Source organism: Cajanus cajan, chromosome 1 (assembly GCF_000230855.2).
Source record: "Cajanus cajan strain Asha chromosome 1, NIPB_CcT2T_4, whole genome shotgun sequence".
Taxonomy (NCBI): Eukaryota; Viridiplantae; Streptophyta; class Magnoliopsida; order Fabales; family Fabaceae; genus Cajanus; species Cajanus cajan.
Window position 1 is genome coordinate 12,713,556 of NC_138517.1, and position 20,499 is coordinate 12,734,054.

General features: G+C 28.9%; 2 protein-coding genes across 2 annotated transcripts; one reads left to right on the forward strand and one right to left on the reverse strand.

Moving 5' to 3' along the window:
• The first annotated feature begins 2,861 nt into the window (after positions 1-2,861).
• Positions 2,862-8,450, forward strand: LOC109803661 (protein IQ-DOMAIN 23). Its single transcript, XM_083075253.1, has 4 exons — positions 2,862-3,322; positions 6,623-6,820; positions 7,214-7,282; positions 7,451-8,450. The coding sequence occupies exons 1-4, from the start codon at positions 2,954-2,956 to the stop codon at positions 8,183-8,185; spliced, it is 1,371 nt and encodes a 456-aa protein (XP_082931379.1). The 5' UTR covers positions 2,862-2,953; the 3' UTR covers positions 8,186-8,450.
• An 8,577-nt stretch (positions 8,451-17,027) lies between these two features.
• LOC109804205 (RHOMBOID-like protein 3) lies at positions 17,028-20,245 on the reverse strand. Its single transcript, XM_020365997.3, has 5 exons — positions 19,803-20,245; positions 18,738-18,901; positions 18,347-18,510; positions 17,750-18,000; positions 17,028-17,306 (listed from the first exon to the last, which is right to left on the reverse strand). The coding sequence occupies exons 1-5, from the start codon at positions 20,087-20,089 to the stop codon at positions 17,192-17,194; spliced, it is 981 nt and encodes a 326-aa protein (XP_020221586.1). The 5' UTR covers positions 20,090-20,245; the 3' UTR covers positions 17,028-17,191.
• Positions 20,246-20,499: the final 254 nt, after the last annotated feature.

Consider the following 20,499-nt stretch of genomic DNA (forward strand, 5'->3'; position numbering starts at 1 on the left):
TAAATTCATTTATTTTATTTTACATTCACACCTTATAGCAGTGTTTTAAAACCCGGACCGACCCGGCCGGTCGGACCGGTTGGACCGGGAACCGGTGGTCCAGCCGGTCCGAATCTGAAGTTGGATCGGTTATGCAGTCGACCCGTTTCAAATCGGATTGAACCGGTCAATTTTCCGGTTCAACCGGTGAACCAGTGGGTCAAACCGGTTCAACCACTTTTTTTTTTTAATTTTTTTAAGGGACCATAAATCACAAAAATAATAATGAAAATTAAATCTCTTAATGAAAAAGCAAGGAGTCTTATTAAATATAACAATGACTACTTGTTCTAATATATTTGTTTGCAATATATACAACTTAAATAACTTTTATAATATATTATTAATTTTAAATTATATATTTAATAATTCAATATCTATGTAAATATTACATATATTATTTTGTGATATTAATTGCAAGCATATTATATATGTACATATTATTTATATTTTTAATTTGTATTAATATACCGTTTAACATGTAATTTTTTTATGTATTTTTTTACAAAATAAAAATAAAAATAATTTTAAATAAGATAGAAAAATTTAAATTTAAAATAAGATATGAATTTATTAAAATTTATAAGTATAAATATATTTAATATGAATATTTGTTAATAAAAATCGAGTCATGCGGTTCAACCAGTGACCCACCGGTTCAACCTTTGACCCACTGACCCAATACCTTAACCGGTTCGATGACCGGTCCGGTTTTTAAAACTATGCCTTATAGTTTATAAGTTTTCAACTAACTTATAAACTATTATTAACAAACATTCCCATATTTTATATTGTGAATTTTATGATTTAAAAAATGATACTCATAAATTAGATAAAATGGTATGATGTATTTAATGAATATAGTTTAATGTTAATTTAAATCTACTATTAATAAAAATTGTCCACTTGATAGAGTCTTTGATTCATTTCTAATTATAGAAATTAAAAGATAAAATTATAATGATTAAACAAAAGCAAAAATCACAAGTATAGAGAATAAAATGAAATGTTTTATCTATATTAAATAAAAGGAAAAAATTCATAAAATTATAAGAATCAAATGGATATTTAAAACTTCTATTTTTATTATTGTTTTGCATAAGAGTTATTTATATTTTTTTAGTTTTAATTTTATTTCTTTTATTATCCTCCTTTAATTAAAAATATGAATATTTTCATGTATTAGTTTTTATTATTCTATTCATTCTCAGTTGTTTGCGACCAAATGGATGAATTAACGTGAGATTATTTCAACGTAATTAATGCTCAAGTTTAAATTCCAACGTTATAATATAACTATCAATAAAGGTTCTTGCAGATGAGCCACACTCTTTTAACATAAGTTTGAATTGGGCTGAGTTGGAAAAATTAGCTCACATAAATGGACTGTAGGCTAAATTTAATTCAATTCACTTGGTTTATGATTCATGTGAGTTGAATCCATGGTGCACTGACATATAAACGCAATTATTTAATTAATTTTAATCATAATAAAAATATAATAACGCAATAGCTTATATATATATATATATATATATATATAACGCAATGTAAAAAATATGTTTTAGTACTTTAGAATGACTAGATAGAAAAAAAAATCTTATATAAAATAAACATGTTTTAATTTAAATTTTTATAAAAAAAATAATTTAACTTGTTAAAAAATTTAAATAATTAATTTTAATTGCTAATATTTATGTTAATATAAATAAATAATTTTTTTTTATAATACCATATGACATTGTCTTGAAAAATCACTAGGATTAGCCTGGTGGTTGAGTGGGGAGGGGTTGAGGTCGTTAGAAGCATGAGGATCTAGGTTTAATCCTTATTGCGATTATCTTTATAATCTTTCTTATCTTTACAAAAAAAAAAAATATATAACATTGTCTTGATAATGAGTATATATTTATAATTTTGAATAGAGGTGTAAACAGGTTAGATTAAGTTGAGTTTAGATAAATTCATTATCTAATTCGATTAAAATTTAATGAGTTGAATTGAATCAAGTATGTACAATTTTTTTTTAAAAAATCTAACTGAACTTAATCACAAATAGATTGAATTAAATTAATTAGATCAACATAATTAAATTTATTTATTTTTTTTAAAAAAATAAATATTTTAAAATAAATATTAATAATTTAATATATCTATACTAATATATAAAGGAGATACACTTTTTGGTAACCACCTTGGTCTTCACTTTTTTTGGACTATTATACCCTTTTATTTTAAAAAATTAGAAAAAAATATTTTTAATCAAATTTAAAATCTTGAAAATAATGAATTTATACTAATATATAAAAGGATTTCACTTTCAATAATTACTTTTAATTTTTATTTTTATATGGATCATTTTATCTTTTATTTATTTTTAATAACTACTTTTTTATGAGTAATTTTTTTTTTCAATACAATATAAGCACGGAATGCCTTTTTCCTGCTAGTTATTATAAATACAATACTATCAACCTAGAAAATAAAAAATAATACAAATTAAATTCTAAAATAAATAAATAAATATATTATATTATTATAAACTCAAAAAATAAACATTAATTAATATAAAATAAATTCAAAATAAATATATTATATTATTATAATGTTATAAATATAAAGTTTAAATTTATTATTAAATAATAATGATAATAAGTATTATTTTAAATAAATTATGATTCAAATAATAATAATAATAATAATAATAATAATAATAATAATAATAATAATAATAATAATATAATCCCTAATTTAGAATTTAGAAATGAAAGAGGCAGCGCGTGATAAGGTGGGAAGGTAGCATAAAACAGTAAAAACATTTCCAAATCCGAAGTCCATTTAAGTCTTCCCTTCTTCCAACTCCTTCTCTTATCTCTCTTTCACTTTCCAATGCCTTAAACTCCCTTCAATCTTCATGGCCTTTCTCCGTCGACTCTTCGGCGCCAAAAAACACCGCAATCCGCCAAACCCCGACACCACCGCTCCCAAGCCCAAAAAAACTTGGCCCTTCTCTAAGCACACCGCAACCCACAACCCCACCACCTCTTCTGCTCCCTTCACCCACTCTTTCAACGCCAACAAGCATGCCATCGCCGTCGCCGCCGCCACCGCAGCAGTCGCCGAGGCCGCTCTCGCTGCCGCACACGCCGCCGCCGAGGTCGTCAGGCTCACCACCGCCACCGCTGCTCCCGCTAGCCGCCCTGCCACGGCGCCGCAGGACCGCCGCTCGGCGGAGGAAACTTGCGCCGCCGTCAAGATTCAGTCGGCGTTCCGAGGATACTTGGTACGTGAAAATTCTGTTTTTTTTTTTAACGAGTTAATTATCCATACATATATAAAAAATTTTACAAATCATTTTTTTTAATTATTTTATTTTATTTTTATTTAATTAAATAAATAAATAACATAATATTACTAAAAATATATATATATATATATATATATATAATATGATTAAAATTTTGTTTTTTTAAGTAGTTAAACAAAAACAAATTCAGTCTTCTAAATATGTCTCGGGAAGTGAAATCGCTACTTCTAATCTAAGTGCCATTTTACGATGTTTGATTAATTAACGTTTTAAATGTTGATGTTTAGTAACACTTAAGAAAAGTGTTGAAAATACTTAACGAAACTATATTAAATTTGAGTATTTAAGATACTTTGGTTACTCGTTAATTTTAGAATAAAGATGGTTAAAAGTTTTTAACGCGTATGTTTTTCACGGTAATATTTTTTTAATCAATTTATTTATTGTATCACTTGTTTTACTGTACGGCAATTTGTTTTCTTGTAAAACTAATTACTTTAAGAAATAGATTTTATTTTTTGAATTTTCTCCCACGTTCCCAGCGCGTCAGATAATTTCAAATTTGTTGACTCTCTGAGTCTGACCATCTGTGCATGCTTTTCAATGAAGTACTAATAATGTTAATTTTAATTTTAATTTCTCATAGAAATGGAATTTCCCCCACACTGGTTTTCTGGGGAAACAAACCCTAGTCAAATATTATTGCTTCATTTTCAACGCTGTTTCTTTTTTTCTTAAATTTTTCACCTATCCAAAGCATCCTGTTCCCTGTCACAACACACAACACCCTTGCCCTGCCTCTTTCCAATGAAAGTTAATTCCATCGTTTAGATCATGTCTAACAACTCAAAACTGAAACATTTTTTTCCTTAAAATATCATTTATGTATTTATTCTCATATTTAACATTATTTTTTAATTTTTAATAATAAAAATAAAAATTTTATTATTTTCTTTCTTTTTAGTTTGTGTTAAAACTTTGGTACATGTTATTAAGAACTCGGCAATTTTGGGTTCCGCCGACTAATCTCTGCAGGATCCCAATTGTAAACGTTAGCAAGACTGGATAGGAATATAAAATTAAAAAATAAAAATTGTAACTTGTAAAATCCTCTCTCTATGTAAATATTCTTTTGGAATTTTTAGAAGTGTGAAATATCATTTTAATCTTAAAATTATTTTGTTCTGAAAGATAAAAATTAACACGAGATTTTATTTTATACTATTATCTATTTTAATGTTATGGCTGTTGAGTGTTGACTGCCATATGTATTCACATTCACATCACGTGGTCGCTGCAATTTTCTTGTGTTGAGTCACTTTTGTGTTGTGGGGTGTGTTCTGTTCTGCTTTCTGTCGTGTACTTTGGTTGTGTTGTATGCTTATGTGTGATTTGGATCCTCAAGAAAATGTTGCAGTGAGACTAGAGTGGTAGCATGGTACCAAAGTTTTAGCTCAAGTAAACACTTATTTATGTTCTTTAATTAAATAATGAGGTTTGATCCAAGTTTAGATATAAAATCTCAACTGAAAGAATCACTTTATATCTTAACAACCTGACATCATGAAAAGAAGCTATATATATATATCATTTAAACAATTTAATTCATAGTATTTAAATATAAAAAAAGGTTTCAGTGTAATTAAATCTTATAAAACTAAATTCTAAGAAGATGATCACTCTTATTTATATACACTGTTAAAGTCATGTCATTAGTGGAATTTTAATGTCTAGTAACCTTGTTTTGGGATTTTAGTGTGTGACAACACAAAGGCTAAGGGCAAGAAAGTTTCTGACTTCTGAGTAGTGGAAAAGGGTAATTTTTGGGAGTGTGAATATAAGTGAGCCCCACACATTTGGTGAGTTACGATACTTTCCTTTCTGGTGACCAAAGTAGAATGTCCCTTTGTACCCAAAAATAACACCAAAGATGAAGTGGCCCTGCGCCAACCCATAATCAAACATGTTTCATAGATCATGGACCTAAGTTTTGATCGTTAGTAAGAATGACAATGGGGTGGATATAAGTTTCTAGATTTTCGTTAAATTTTTAATATGTTACATTAAGTTTTATTTAAAATAGAATAAAAATTATGTAAATGTCAAATAATTTTTTTTAAAAATAAAATAAAATTTATAAATATTTAAAATAAATATAAATATGAATACTAAATGAATATATATATATATATATACATATTATTTTGTATCTGATTCAATAAATTAAATATTACTCATACTTTTATATATATATATATATATGTATATATGATCGCATAAAATATTTTTTATTAAATCAAACAAATTTCTAACATTATAGTCATCATCCCTATTCGTTAGGCTTCCTATATATCACTTAATGCGAGTAACAGTAGTCACGCGCAAGTTGGTAACAACTGTTTTTGCTAAATTGTCATAGTATGATGGGAGAGAACATACGTTATAGAATAATTAATGTCATTTTTTTAGAATTGAAAAACTGAGCTATGTATTACATGGAGATCAATAGGATCATGATATCATGGATCATGTCATAGTTTCTTGGTATGGGGGTGCATTCATCGATATGTGTTAAACTTGTGTTTCCGTGGGTTTGACAAATGCAAAGCCGAAAGTGAAAGGCCATGCTTTCGTGGGGTTAAAGTTAAAAGTGAATTTTTACACCTTCACGTGAGGGGAAGCTACTTTTGTTAAGAGCACACGAAGCAGCAGTTATAAGCTGTAAGGTTTTGTTTGTGGGACATTAAGGCTACAATATTCGTTGAACTTAAAATTTTCACCTTTTGCCGTCCTACCATGGTGGGGCATGCGACATAGGAAGCTTCAATGAATATAAAGGAGCATCAATAATGGATGGCTTTCCACTGTGTATTTATGTTTACTAATGATTACGCCCATCAACCTCAACCCCCTCCCCCTCTTTCTCATGTCTTTAATATTCTGCACCTTTCTGACATTCCATACTTATCTACTTCCCATTTTTATGCTATCCTCTTAAGGGTATGCTTATTTTATTACAAGTTTAATTAAAACATCATTTTAAAGTAATAATTAAGTTTAATATGGTCAGAGTTTCATCTAATGTATATTTATATTTGATATAAACTTTTAATAATATACATTTACGTTTAATATAAAGTGAAAATCTAATTCTAGTTAAATGTTATAACCACCAAGTCATTTGATATTTTACTTTTAGGTTTTTCCAAATTGAATGTCGAATTTTATATGGATTTTTAATTTTTAGTGATATTTTTTTTTATATGAATTTGGAAGGCAAGGAGGGCATTGAGAGCACTTAAAGCATTGGTGAAGTTGCAAGCATTGGTAAGGGGGCACATTGTAAGAAAGCAAACTGCGGATATGCTAAGGCGCATGCAAACTTTGGTGCGACTGCAGTCCCGGGCACGTGCAACTCGTGTGAACTTGTCAGATAACATGCATTCTTTCAAGTCTTCACTTTCTCATTACCCTGTAAGCAAAGCGAACATATATATATGTATATACACTGTGTATTTATGTTAACTATGCGATGGCATGAGCATCTCACTTTCTTTAAACGTGTTATCTTTATTAATGTACTTTTCCTTTTTCTATGATTCTATCACCCCACCAAATGTTGAAATTAGTAATCTGCTACACAATAACTTTCCACCCTGTACAAAACAGCTTGTTTCAAATTAAGCATTCTTCCTTAGATAGTATTTAGGTTGGGTCATGCCATTGTGGTAATCATTAAAGATGTGACATATCAATTAGCGTGCCTTAAAAGATTGGTGATGATCGGTATTTTGTTTATTACCATCAAAAGAATGGATCATAATAACCATTAATCTTTTCTTTGAACTTTTTTTGGAATGATTGTAGGTCCCTGAAGATTATGAGCACTCACTTCGTGCCTATAGTACGAAATATGATGGATCTTCTATTCTCAAGGTACGCACAGTTCTTCACCATAAATTAGATTAAAGGAACTAAATATGATTTGAATGAAAATAGTATATATGTGCTTTGAAACATTTTCATTGTCTTCAACCGTATTACTCCAAACAAAACAAGCTTGTTATGCTGCTTAGTTATGACCCTTGGATTTTCAACTTGCAGAGATGTAGTTCCAATGCAAATTTTAGGGACATTGACTTGGAGAAAAGCCGGTTTGGTTCTCATTGGTTAGACAGTTGGATGGAAGAAAATTCTTGGAGCCAAGCTAGAGATGCATCACTGAAAAAAGGGCACGCTGATGATGAGAAGAGTGACAAGATTCTTGAAGTAGATACTTGGAAGCCACACTTGAACTCACACCATAGTAGTGGCTCCTCATTTCAGACAACATCACATCATCATTTGTCTTCAGATTACAACAATGACAATTTTTTGGCATATGAGTCTCCATCAAAACGTTCTTCCAAGGCTCTAAATCCAAGCCTCTCTTCTAGGGAGGTTCTACCCTTTGGCACTCTGAAACTTCACAAAGGAAAAGAAGAAGCTTTGAGAAATGTTGAGGATAGTCCTCAAACATTTTCTGCCTCATCTAGGCTTGGAAGTGATTCAAGGAGAGGTCCATTCACACCAACAAAGAGTGAGTGTGGATGGAGTTTGTTCAGTGGCTACTCTGGTCATCCCAATTACATGGCAAATACTGAATCTTCAAGAGCCAAGGCTAGGTCACATAGTGCTCCAAGGCAAAGAATGGAGTTTGAGAGATACGGTTCCACAAGAAGGTCTCTTCAGGGTCTTTGGGAAGTAGGGCCTAGTTCAGATAGGGATTCTGATTTTAAGAGCAAGGCCTATGCCACCACAAGCAGCTTGAACAGAAATGGTAGTGCCAATTTAAGGTGACATCACAAGATTTGTGAATGAAGACAATTGAGGTCCCTTTTATTTTCCCAAAAAAGAAAAGGAAAAGAAAAAATGAAGACGCATTGGCTTCCTTTGCTTGGTTTTTCTGTGTATGACAGCAGTTTTAGGATGTAAGTATTTGACCTGTATTACTATATAGTCTTTGTCCCCACACGATCAAAGGCCACCTTGTTGACTCATGATTGGGTTTCACTTAATTTTGTTATTATGTTTAAATATTACATGTTTTGAATGTTTTTACTTATTTTTGTTATGTTGAAATATAATGTTTTGAATGTTTTCATTAATTCAAAGCTGGTTATGATTGGGATTCATCACATCACAAGCTACTTAACATTAAACTAGTCCCTTCCCTCGGAAATATCGATGATTATAAAATAAGGATAATGTTATATGAACAGAATTGTAAAATAAGATACATGCTTGACATGTATTAACAATGATGTGCATAGTTAGAAGAATTTTGTACGCACAAGTGATGTTTATATTACAAAGTTCCAAATTCTTTTAATAACTAAAATATAAGCAAACTACTATGCGGGTTTCTTCTACATAAAAACTCGATAAAACTATGTATTTTTTCAATCAATATTTTTATCGTTTAGCAATAAAGCATTAATCCAATGTGGTGAAGAACTGCAAGTTTTAGCAAAATGATCTTTTCAAATTCATTTCGAAATTCCCACTTAACATGCGTGTTAATAAACACTATCCACTTTTACCTGTAGTGTGTTGCAGATCTCTGCAATTTTTTGTAGCCTGCTAATCTAATGATAGCTATTACTTGCCAAATGATAAGGTGGTTAAACAATGATGAACCTGTCGTATTCATGAAAGCTTTTAATTTGGGACAGGTGAACTACCAAATCCTGAATTTATATCTTGTGCTCATGTCCTGTTAATTTTCTTGCAAGAACAATCTTGTTGAATAAAGAAAAGAGACAAAACCATATTAATGAAACTTTCATTTTCAATAGGGCCAGTCTTATTCATTAGAGAACTCCACTATCGTAAAATTGTTTGGATTTTTTGCTTTGATTTTTCTTGATTAGTCTATGCCAACCAGTAATCTTTCCTTCCAAATGAACTGCATAAAGGAGTTCGGAGAATTTTCCTCAAATAGCTGCAGTCATTTTCTCCGATTTGACCTCCCACTGCCATTAAATGTACATGTTTGTATCCGTTCTCGTATCAAAATAAGCAATATTGGTGCATAAAAGTACATTATTTTTGTGTGAACAAAAAATCATGTGTGAAGATATTGTGAGCTGATATATATACAACATGGTGTACCATGGTTGTTAGATAACTCTACAACATATAGTTAAAAGTTTGATCTTTACATATATGTGTATAGAAAAATATCTATTGTGAGATCAATCATTTAAATAGAACTTGTTAGTTTGAGTGATTAGTCATTCGCTCAAAGTCAAAGAATATCTAATTTTACACAAAAATACTATATATAAACATTTAGTAAATATGAGGTGTGAGGTTGTTCCACTTAATTAGTAATTTTGATTTTGAGTTCTGAGTATAAAATTATATTAAATACTCAAAAAGAGATTTTGATTGCCAAAAATGATCATGACCAACTTGATAGATTTAAAACATAATGTAACATGATTAATAGATAACTTGTAACATGATTAATAGATAACTTTGTAGCATATGATTAAGGGTTTAATCCTTATGTTTGTATGTATAGAAAAATATCAATTAAAAAAGATTAATTATTTAAATAAATCCTAGTAATTCGAGTGATTAGTCATTCATCATTGTCAAATAATATTTTTAATTCACATAAAAATACCATAAATAACTGGTAAATATGTGGTATAGTTTGAATTTGAGTCTTGAATATACAATGTGTCAAATACTATGAGAGAAAACTTTATTCTCCATAATGATCCTACCTAACTTGAACATGATTACTTCGAGGGAAAATACATGTTGTTTATAGTAAGAGATGATATGATATGTTTTGCTTAGTATTTTTATTTTTTATTTATCCATTGTTGCGAGTTCACCCCCGTTATATTTTTCCCACGTGAATTCAGGGAAACTATATATATCTTATCTTTCTTTATAGTTTAGCCTTTCGGTGGTCCTTTTTTAAAGATATGGACACCAAAGAAAAGGACAAAAGATTGCACACACGAAGTGACATATGAGACAGCATGACTCCCCTCCTTCCTTTGTTTTGTTCTGTTCAGTTTTGCTTTGTTGTGTTGTGTCTTTTGTTTCTCTTGTGACTATGAAAGGGCCTTGGATGCTCACCGTAGGCCATGCAGTTGAAGACAATCGATAATGAGAATGATTCAGAAGCAGTAGTTACTCCCATTAGATCCGGTTCTCTCTCTGTGATCCAGTTTTGGACCACACCATTCCAACCCAGACACACTTTTTCTCTTTCTGATATCACCTTTGTGTCAAATGGCAACTTAAAAATCAACTTTTCTATCTCACTACTTTTCTAAAGTATATATGGTGTCTTTCATTATGCCAAAATCATTAGCTTTTATCAATCACACCAAAGACTTGAATCACTTTGAAATGAACCGTTAAACTAATAGTTTAACAACCAGAAAAAGGTGTCACAAACTAGATCTTGTCTGAGCATAATTATTCACCTGAAATGAAAAATACAGATCAACGCATAAAAGTAACAGTAGAAAAGAAAAAGAAAAAAGTTTATGATGGGGTCATTTAATCATGAATTAGCTGATTTGTTTTTTCACCTGTCGTGAACATGTAGTACCACGAGAAAGCAGCAGTATAAACGATCAAAGAGGATAGGTGGATCATATAATATATAGTACTATTGATGGTGTGACATATACATGTACCTAAAAAAATAAAAGAGGTACAAACATTTGGAAAGTTTCATGGCGTCATCATTAATAATTTGATTAAATGATACACATACCTCGTCAAAAATCTACGTGCATGCACGAGGGGCATTCAAGGATGGGTAAGATCATAGTTTACCGATCCAACAACCACCAAACATAATAATTAAGTACAAAAGTGGGCCATTGTAGTGCCAAGATGAATTGAGGGGTTTTGGAATAATTTGTAGGATATGAGAAATGTTAGCCACCATTTTTGTGAATATTCTTTTTATTATTAATTTAAAATTATAGATTTAATAAATTTTACTACTAAATTAAGAGTGATTCATTAAATGATATAAGAGATTTTTAAACATATTAAATCTAATAAATTTCGATCTATAATTATAAAAGTATTAAACAGAATATTGTCATATGACAAATAAAATGGAATAGAGTTGATGGTTGAGTTTGGTGCTTAGAATTTTAATGTGTGGCTACTTGTCAGATGATTTAAACATGGCAGTTTATCGAATGATTAATTGTTGTCCATCAACTCTCAAGAAAAGTAAAAATGGGTTTGAACTGGAATTGAATGTGTCATAAAGAATATGCAAACTTTTGAAACTCAAAATATATAGAACTTTTTGGCATTAAAAACGGTTGTCCTCTTTTTCTCTACTCTAACTCTTATACTTAAACCAAGTGGATATAAATTCCTCAATTGCGCAGGTGTCGATAACCTCTAAATTCAATGAATAATGAAGCACAAAAAAGCATGAGATCACACGACCAATAGTAGCTCTTAATTTCATGATATGGATATATTTTGCAAAAATTTAGTTGATAAACTAGTTGAAAGCCAAAAAAACAAAAAAAAGTTAAAGGATTATATCTATTAAGCTAACTTATTGAGTTATAAGTATTCGAAAACTTATTTGTTAAAATAACTGGAAAATATAAAATAACAAAAATAGACATATTTATATATATATATATATATATATATATATATATATTTATTTATTTATTTAAATTTTGTTTTTTTAGTTTAAAAAATTGTTGATATTCAAAAACAGAGAAATTTTAAGGAATTATTTTGAAGGATAAATTTTGTGAGTTATTTTTTTTTTCAGAGTTTACATATAATTCACTCATCCAATTATTTTACTAAAACCTTTGAAATTTAGCATGATTTTTCTTTCTCTTACTCCCCCCTCTCATGTTTTTTTTATCTCATATTCTCTTTTCTTTTTTTCATCTATTGTTTATTTATTCTTCTTCTTCTTCTTCTTTTTTGGTACATTTACATTTTTTTTATCTTTTTCTTTTCCTTCTCTTTCTTCTTCTAGTTAGAATTAATTATTTATTAGAAGATTGAAAATTTATTGACTTTATTTTCTTTACTCAAATATTGTCATTTATATTTTTTTATTAATCTTATTTTTTTTAAAAAAATATCATATCGTCTTGTGATGTGAAATTTAATAAAATCCTTTCAGATTTTATAAATTCTTGTTATTTCTTGAAATACAAATTTGTTAAAATCTATCTCACAAAATCTTGATGAAAAAAATCTTCAAAATCACTACATTTTTACAAAGTGTTTTGAAAAAGATCTTAAAAGTCATTAAATTTCAATAAAGTTTTTTAAAATCTACAAATTAAAATCATTTTGTGCTATTTTTTTTTATATATAATTTAAATTCAATGCACCCCTAAAAGTTGTTAGTATTTCATTTTGATATTACACAATATTGACAAATAAAGAGTAAAAAGTCAAAAGAGACTCTAAAGTCATAGAGAAAAAGGATAAAAAAGGTGAGTTTTACTATAGTAGATAAAGAGGATATAAATTTATATGCGCTTTATATAAAATAATAACAGTGTCAAAGTTGCCTTAATTAATTGAGAAGAATTATAAAAATAAATATCTTAACTTTTGAAGAGAAAAAAAAAGTATTATTATAGAAAAGAAGGTTGTTGTCACATACATATTATTTTTTCTTACCCTAAATCTATAGTTTATTTTTCATTTCTTAAATCTCAAAAATATATTAGTATATTAATTATAGTAATAAAGTTTATTAAAGAAAAATTATAACAATCAAGATAATTATAACAAATGTATCCTGATTAAATTAATTTATTAAATCACCATGTTTATTAATTTAATCAAGATAATGAAGGTCGCCTATATTCTTAAGATATGGAAAAGAGGCCCTTGACTACCCTTCTGATGCATGTACGCTAGTAATGGGCTGCACAATGGAAAGCAAAGTATTAACCCCCCCCCCCCCCCAAAGACTCAAGGCTGATGATATATATACCTCCATTTTTTTATACATACACTTCCTTTTAAAGAAAAATATTAAAATCCTAAATTATCTTTAATATTATTTGAAATAAAAAAAAATTATCCTGGAAAATTTTTTTTGGAGGTGTATTTGTACATAATTATGGAAAGTTCTTTCTCGAATACTAAAATTACTATTCGGAAATAACTTTCAGTCGGAATAATTCTGGAAAGTACTTTCCGTAACACTAAAATTACTATTGCGGAAAGTTCTTTCCGGAATTATGGTAACAAATACACACACTGTTAATATTCCGAAAAGAATTTTTCACAATAGTAATTCTAGTGTTACGGAAAGTATTTTCCATAATTATTTTGACAAAAAGTTATTTCTGGAATAGTAATTTTAGTATTCTGGAAAGTACTTTCCGTTATTCTGACGGAAAGTTCTTTTCGGAAGGCTCATGATATATACACCTCTTGTTTTTTTTTATAAGTACACCTTCTTTATTTTTTTAAAAAAATTATAAAATATTATATATATATTTTTTAATTTTATACTTTTAACTTTCAATTTTCTACTTTTTTCTTTTTTTTCACACACTTTTTTTTTTTCTCTTTCAATTTTTACATGCTACCAAAATAGGTAGGGTGAAGGAAAGATAACGGGGTGCATGTAAAAATTGAAAAAAGAAAGAAAGAAGAAAAAAGAAAGATCCGTAAAAAAAAGTACTAAATTAAATGTTGTGAATGTAAAATTAAAAAAAAAAGCAAAAAATTAAGAATATTTTAAAATTTTAATTATTTTTTTTTGAAAAGGAGGTGTACTTATAGAAAAAAGGAAATGTATATATCATCAACCTTTGAAAAACACTTTCCAGAATAATTTTTTTTATTCCAAATAATATTAAGGATGATTTAGGAATTTAATATTTTCTTAAAAAAAAGGGGTGTATGTATAAAAAAATGGAGGTGTATATATCATCAACCAAGACTCAAAGCTCCATGCAATAATTTGGGCTCTACTTTTTACAAGCCCAAATATGATTCTATACTCTTAAGAAAACAAAATTTGGGCATAGCCCAGTAATAAAAAAAAATATGATTCTAGATTTTAAAATATACTATTTAATACTGAGTAATTATATTTTTTTAATACTATTAATAATATTATCCTAATTCCTAGATTTCTTCAATCAAATTTTACAAATAATATTTGCCACAGAAATATATATATATATATATATATATTTTTTTTTATTTATTTGTCAAGTTCAAAATTTTCTAGAAATGAAACTCGAAGTGTCACATCATTCATTATTAAATTAGTTGCTCACTATTTTTTTTGTGATGAATTTATTTTGATTGTAGTTTTTCAACATTAAAAAATAAGAATTGTAGCGAAAATTTAATGAGGTGAAAGGTGATTTGATTGTCGACATAATTATTATGTCTTCGTTTAATGAAATTACTTAATAATAAAGACTAACAGTGTGTTTGGTTTATTGTTTAAACTCACCAAACTTACGTTGAACGGAGAAGTTACAAAATGTTACTTCCTATTTTAGTGCATTGGAAAGAGGGAATTTCAATTTGCAAATGTGCAAATGGATATCTAAACATGCACTAAAAATGTTAAAAGAAGAAAATTTTAAAAAGTAAAACAAGTAAAAGTTTTATTTAAGCACTATAACTGAAAATAAAAATAAATTAAAAAATTATAAACATATTTAATCATTTTCAATTAAGTTCTTAGTTAATGTGAAAACTCAAATTAAATATGTGAAAACCAAATGTTTGTTGCCAAATGAATAATCGCAACTTATAACCATATGCAAGTGACTATGGATGGTTGACGGTCCCATCGAAAAACTCTCATCTTTCTTAATCTTCAAAGAATATAATCGTTTAAATGATTAAAACCGAACATGTAAGTACATCAAATGAAAGTGGTAAAAGAATTATTGAAGTTCATAGAAGAGCCCGTGAAGGAGTTGGGAACAAAAATCAACTCCAAAACTTTCTTGTGGGGTCATCTTCAAGGCCTCAACATTTGGATGATAAAGGATAATCATTTCATGCACATGGTGGCTATAAACATGGCCACTTTCACCCATACATAAGTTGGCAAAAGCCTTTGTTGCCTTTTCATTGAAGATTGCACAATAAAGAACATTTTTAATGGCCCTTTTTTCTCCTCTCAAATAATTCTTACTCAACAACTCATTATTTATGAAATATCTCATATCAACTAATAATATAAATGTGTATATAAGTAAAACTAATCTTTATCTTTTAAACTGTTTTTATAAGATTAATTTGATTCAAATTCAGTTTTGTGAGGAACCCTTTTTTTTTTTTTAACTTTTTCTAATCTTTTCAACATTACACCGTTAAAAACTCTTCTTCTTGAGTTGGTTAGAGTAGTTAAAAATATAATTATTATTCATTTCAATTTTTTACTTAGAATAATTCATGAACCTTGACAATACTCACCTCTAACTTTATAGGATGTTTTTAACTTCAAACAAAATTGAAAAAATTAAATTGTAAAATTGAGAACAATTGTGAAAGAATGATACCATCCATAACTTATCTTGCAGTTAGTAACGACAAAATGTCTATTTGTGCAGTGCAGAATTATACGAATAAATTTAAGATATTGTTTGACTAAATTTTGGGATAAATATTTATAGGCCTGAAAAACTAATAAAATAATTAAATTTTCATAAATTTGTTTTGGTATATAAATTTTCATAAATTAAAACTAACTAATATATAATCTAAATTACAAAAACCAAAATAAATTTGTTTTTCTTCATATTTCTCTATAAAAAGATATTTTAATTTGTGTATAATTTAATTTTAACTATTTTAAAAAATTAATTTCTTTTTTTCTATAAATATACGATATGTTGTTTATTCAAAGTTGAAACACTACTTGATTAAAATTAGGTTTAAATATGTTTTTAGTCTCTTAAATTTAAGATCAATTTATTTTTATTCTCTCAAATTTAAAATAGATATTTTTTGTTCATGTAATTAAAAAAAAAAAAAAACTTATTTTTGTCTTTATTATTCAAATTTTGTTAAAAAATTTGTCAAATATTGTTACATAAAATATATTTACTGATATCTCTGATATTTAAAATATTTCATTAAGCTCAACTGATTATATATAAATTTTCAAATATATTATTAATGACAAGAGAAACTAAAATAAAATTTTTAAAAATTATAAGAACTAAAAATAATAATTTTAAATTTAAAAAATTAAAAATAAATTTATCTTAAATTTGAGAAATTAAAATCAGTTACTCTTAAAATTATTATGTATACAAGAAGTTTGAGTACCGAGTTACCCTCCAGTAATAGTCTTTTAAAGACAATAATTTGGATTTTGGACCGTGTTTAATTCAATATGCCCATGTTACCAAGGTGAAAGAGAATCAAAGGAACAAGCACAATTTATTCAAGACGTGAGAAACTTCTATTACACCGTTAGATTTGTTATCCTTTTTTTTCATATTTTTTTGTCTCCCATTTACCAAATTTACCTGTTGGTACTGCCAGAACAGAAGTTGCATGATCACAAAGATCACGGGGAATAGATAAATTTGAAGTCCAAAATGAACTAGGCAACAGTTATTCAACGCACAATATGAATGGATAATGTAAATGAATTTTCATGTACAAAATAAATTTCTTTATATATGCATAATACACATAAATCCACAGTCAAATCAACGACTGATTTTAGACAGAAATTAACAAAAAAAAATTAACAGAACAAACGCAGATTGTAAGAGCTATTGCTATACATATAACAAGGAATATAGCTCGTGCCTCTTTTGTTTAATTGTCATTGCATTTCCATTTAGAAGTTGGAACACACGTTAGATAGTGACACCAATGGCAGTGATCATACCCACTCTCACCCCTAAATAGCATCACAAGAGCAATGCATAACCTGCAATTCAACAAATGAATTCATTGATTAGAGAACTGAGATCAGCTTCATTGTGATAACTAGATAAATGCGTAAGTTGAAGCCAAACTACAAACTCAACCAATACACTTCTTTAAAAGCAATTCTAAGAGAAAAAATAAGGAGAAAAAAAATGAAATAAACTTTTTCATAAGTTAAAAGTGGCTTATGTATAAGTTAATATATAAAAATTTTCTCTTGTTAACTTCTCCAAAATCTTACTTTTAACTTATGTATAAGTTAGTTTTAGTCTATTGGAAAACTTTTTTTCATTTTTTTCCTTCAAAAATACTTTTGGAAAAGACTTCCAAACAAACTTAGTTTACAAAATTATCATATAGCAAATTAATATAATTTCCTCTCCTATACCAAACATCTGAATCATAACAATAATATTGCTTGTGAGAATTTTCAGAGGAACTCACCCAACAATCAATAAAACAATAGAAACAATCCACAGAACATATTGGTAAGCCTTGTATTTTGACTTGAGGCGAACACCGGCTGGGAGACGCCGCTGCTCTAACCACCCAAATTGAGGGCGGAGCAGCAAAATAAAACCAAGAAGAAATCCTGTGAGGAATCCCCCAATATGAGCAAAGTTATCAACATGTGGCAACATTCCAATGGCGAGATTGATGACAATAATAAACAGGAGTGTGAACAAAGCAGCTGCCTACAAAATGCAGAGAAAGGGAGTTAGAAACTTATAAATGAATGTCAAATATATTATATAAGTATTAACCAGCCTAATAGATGGGAAAAGAAGAAAAGACTGAAAGTGATTAATTAGTGTGTGCAAAAAGTTGTGAATCTTAAAATTAAACAATCAGGATGTTTTCTGAATTCAGCGTTATAGCAAGCGAACAAAAAAAAAAAAGAAACCTATCAACTGTTCATGATGATTCTTGCAATAATTTGTCAAAAAAGTTTTGTAACATTAATCATTTTCCACTTCATGTTAAGGAATGAACGAGCATACTAATCAAAAATAGGATGGGAACTGATGACACTATACTCACCTTATTGGTATAAATACTCCAATTAGTAATAAGTTCTGAAAGCATTGCTCCAAGAAGTCCAAAAAGAGCACCAGAAGCACCAACAGAGATGTTGTTTCTAATAAATAGAGAAGACAGTACACTCCCTCCAAATCCAGACAATAGGTAAATGATTCCTATCCTCACTGCCAATATTTTTACAAAATGTCAGGCCATAACCATTTAAAACCAAAATTTGAAGAACACAGATAACAGAACTCAAAGAACAACACTTCCAGTTCCAAATGCATGACCAGGTCCACAGGTATAAAACTGAAACTCGAATGTTTTTATTCCTAATTTTGTGAATCACACACACATGACATTTCTTCAACTGACACAGGTGAGTTTAGTAGAAAAAAGAAAAACATACCAAACCCGAATTGTTGTTCAAGGCGAATGCCAATGAAAACCAGACTCAACATGTTTGCTGCCAAATGAACAACTCCAGCATGTAACCAAATGCAAGTGACAAGTCTCCATCCTTGATGATGATTCACGACATCATCCCATTGAAGTGCTCCCATCTTTATTAAGCTACAACAATGATCCAAAAATTAAATCAATACATAATTCATTTTTATTTTTTTGGAAAACTCTAGAACAACATATTTGACAAGAGTTTGCACAAAGAACATCGACTTAAACGATTGAAAAAACTAGCCCTTCACGGCTAGAAAATGGGTGTTTTATTTATTTGATCTTTTGCACTCAAGGGTAGAAGGATAATAAGGAAGAATTTAATTTATTACCAGCAAAAAACACCCAGACAAATAAAACATTTATGATTGTTCAATAAAAGGCAAATCTAATTATTCATTTATACATAGAATAAAATATACCTTAGGTTAGTCAAAATTAATTTTAGTAACATCGATTAGTTTGGTCTTCATAATTTTGAAGATAGCTGAATTCGGCCCCTCAACCTAGTATCCAAAGTTCCTTAATTTTGAAAATGTAGAGACTAATGGCCTGTTTGTAGAAGCATTTATCCATGAACTAATTTGTAAAAACTCTATTTTATTAACTTCTCCAAATTCATAAATTAATTAATTTAAAATTCTTTTATTAATTTTTCTAAAATTATAAATTAATTAACTTATAAATAAATTTATTTTGATTTTCCTTCGGAAGTCCAATCCAAATAGGCCCCAAGACCAATTTAGATGAAAAAAAAAATTGAAGGAGCTAAAATACATTTTACCCTTTAATTTGTGTATGTTGATATATCAAAAAAGAAAATTTGATCTCACTTAGCACCACCCAGTATCCACAAAAGAAGAAGCTCCAAGTGCTAGAGAATTAACATAAGCAGATCACAAGACATCAACACCCGATTCATGAAATTAACCTAATTGGAGGCAAAATGAAGAAGAAGAAGAAGAAGAAGAAGTAAATGAAAGAAAGACATAAGAAAAGTGAGGAATTAGGGTCTTACGTCCACGAAGAAGGCCCAAACAAGGGATTCTCCCTAAGGGGCTGGAAGGAGAAGCGACCCAGGAAGGTGGCAACACAGTCCCCTTGAAAGTTGAAATTTTTGCTGGGACAATTGTTGACATACATGGCCGCAACGAAAACGACAACGTTAACTGCCACAAAGAGAGGCACGAGCCACGATGTCCAATGGACTTGAGAATCGAAAACGTAGGACGTGGGAGCAGCAGAGTAGGTGATGTTGCTGTTCTTGGTTGCGCCACCACTTTCTAGATCTCTCCGCGACGACATCGTTTGAAAGACTCTGACTTGGGAGGTGAGAAGTCTCAAGTTTTCTTTCTACACAAAGGCAAAGGCAAAGGCAAAGAGGGCTTAAATCTGAGAATTGAGAAAGGAAAGTAATTGGAAGGTGGATGTCACCAAGTGGTGGAAGGAGACGTTACAACTTCGTAACTCTCGCTACAGCATTATTACCAACCTTAATTCCTTTTAATCATCTTTTTTTTACATTTTTTTTTCCAGGAATATCCATCGTCGTGACTAATCTCATCGCTATGTTAAAAATACTTCAAAGGTGGAATTAATTAGGATAGTATGCTCAAAAAATAAATTGTTCACTATCTTTAATAGAATTTCTAATTTTAATTACGATTTTTTTTACTCAAATAAACACTTCAATTTAATTATATGTTTTTATTTAT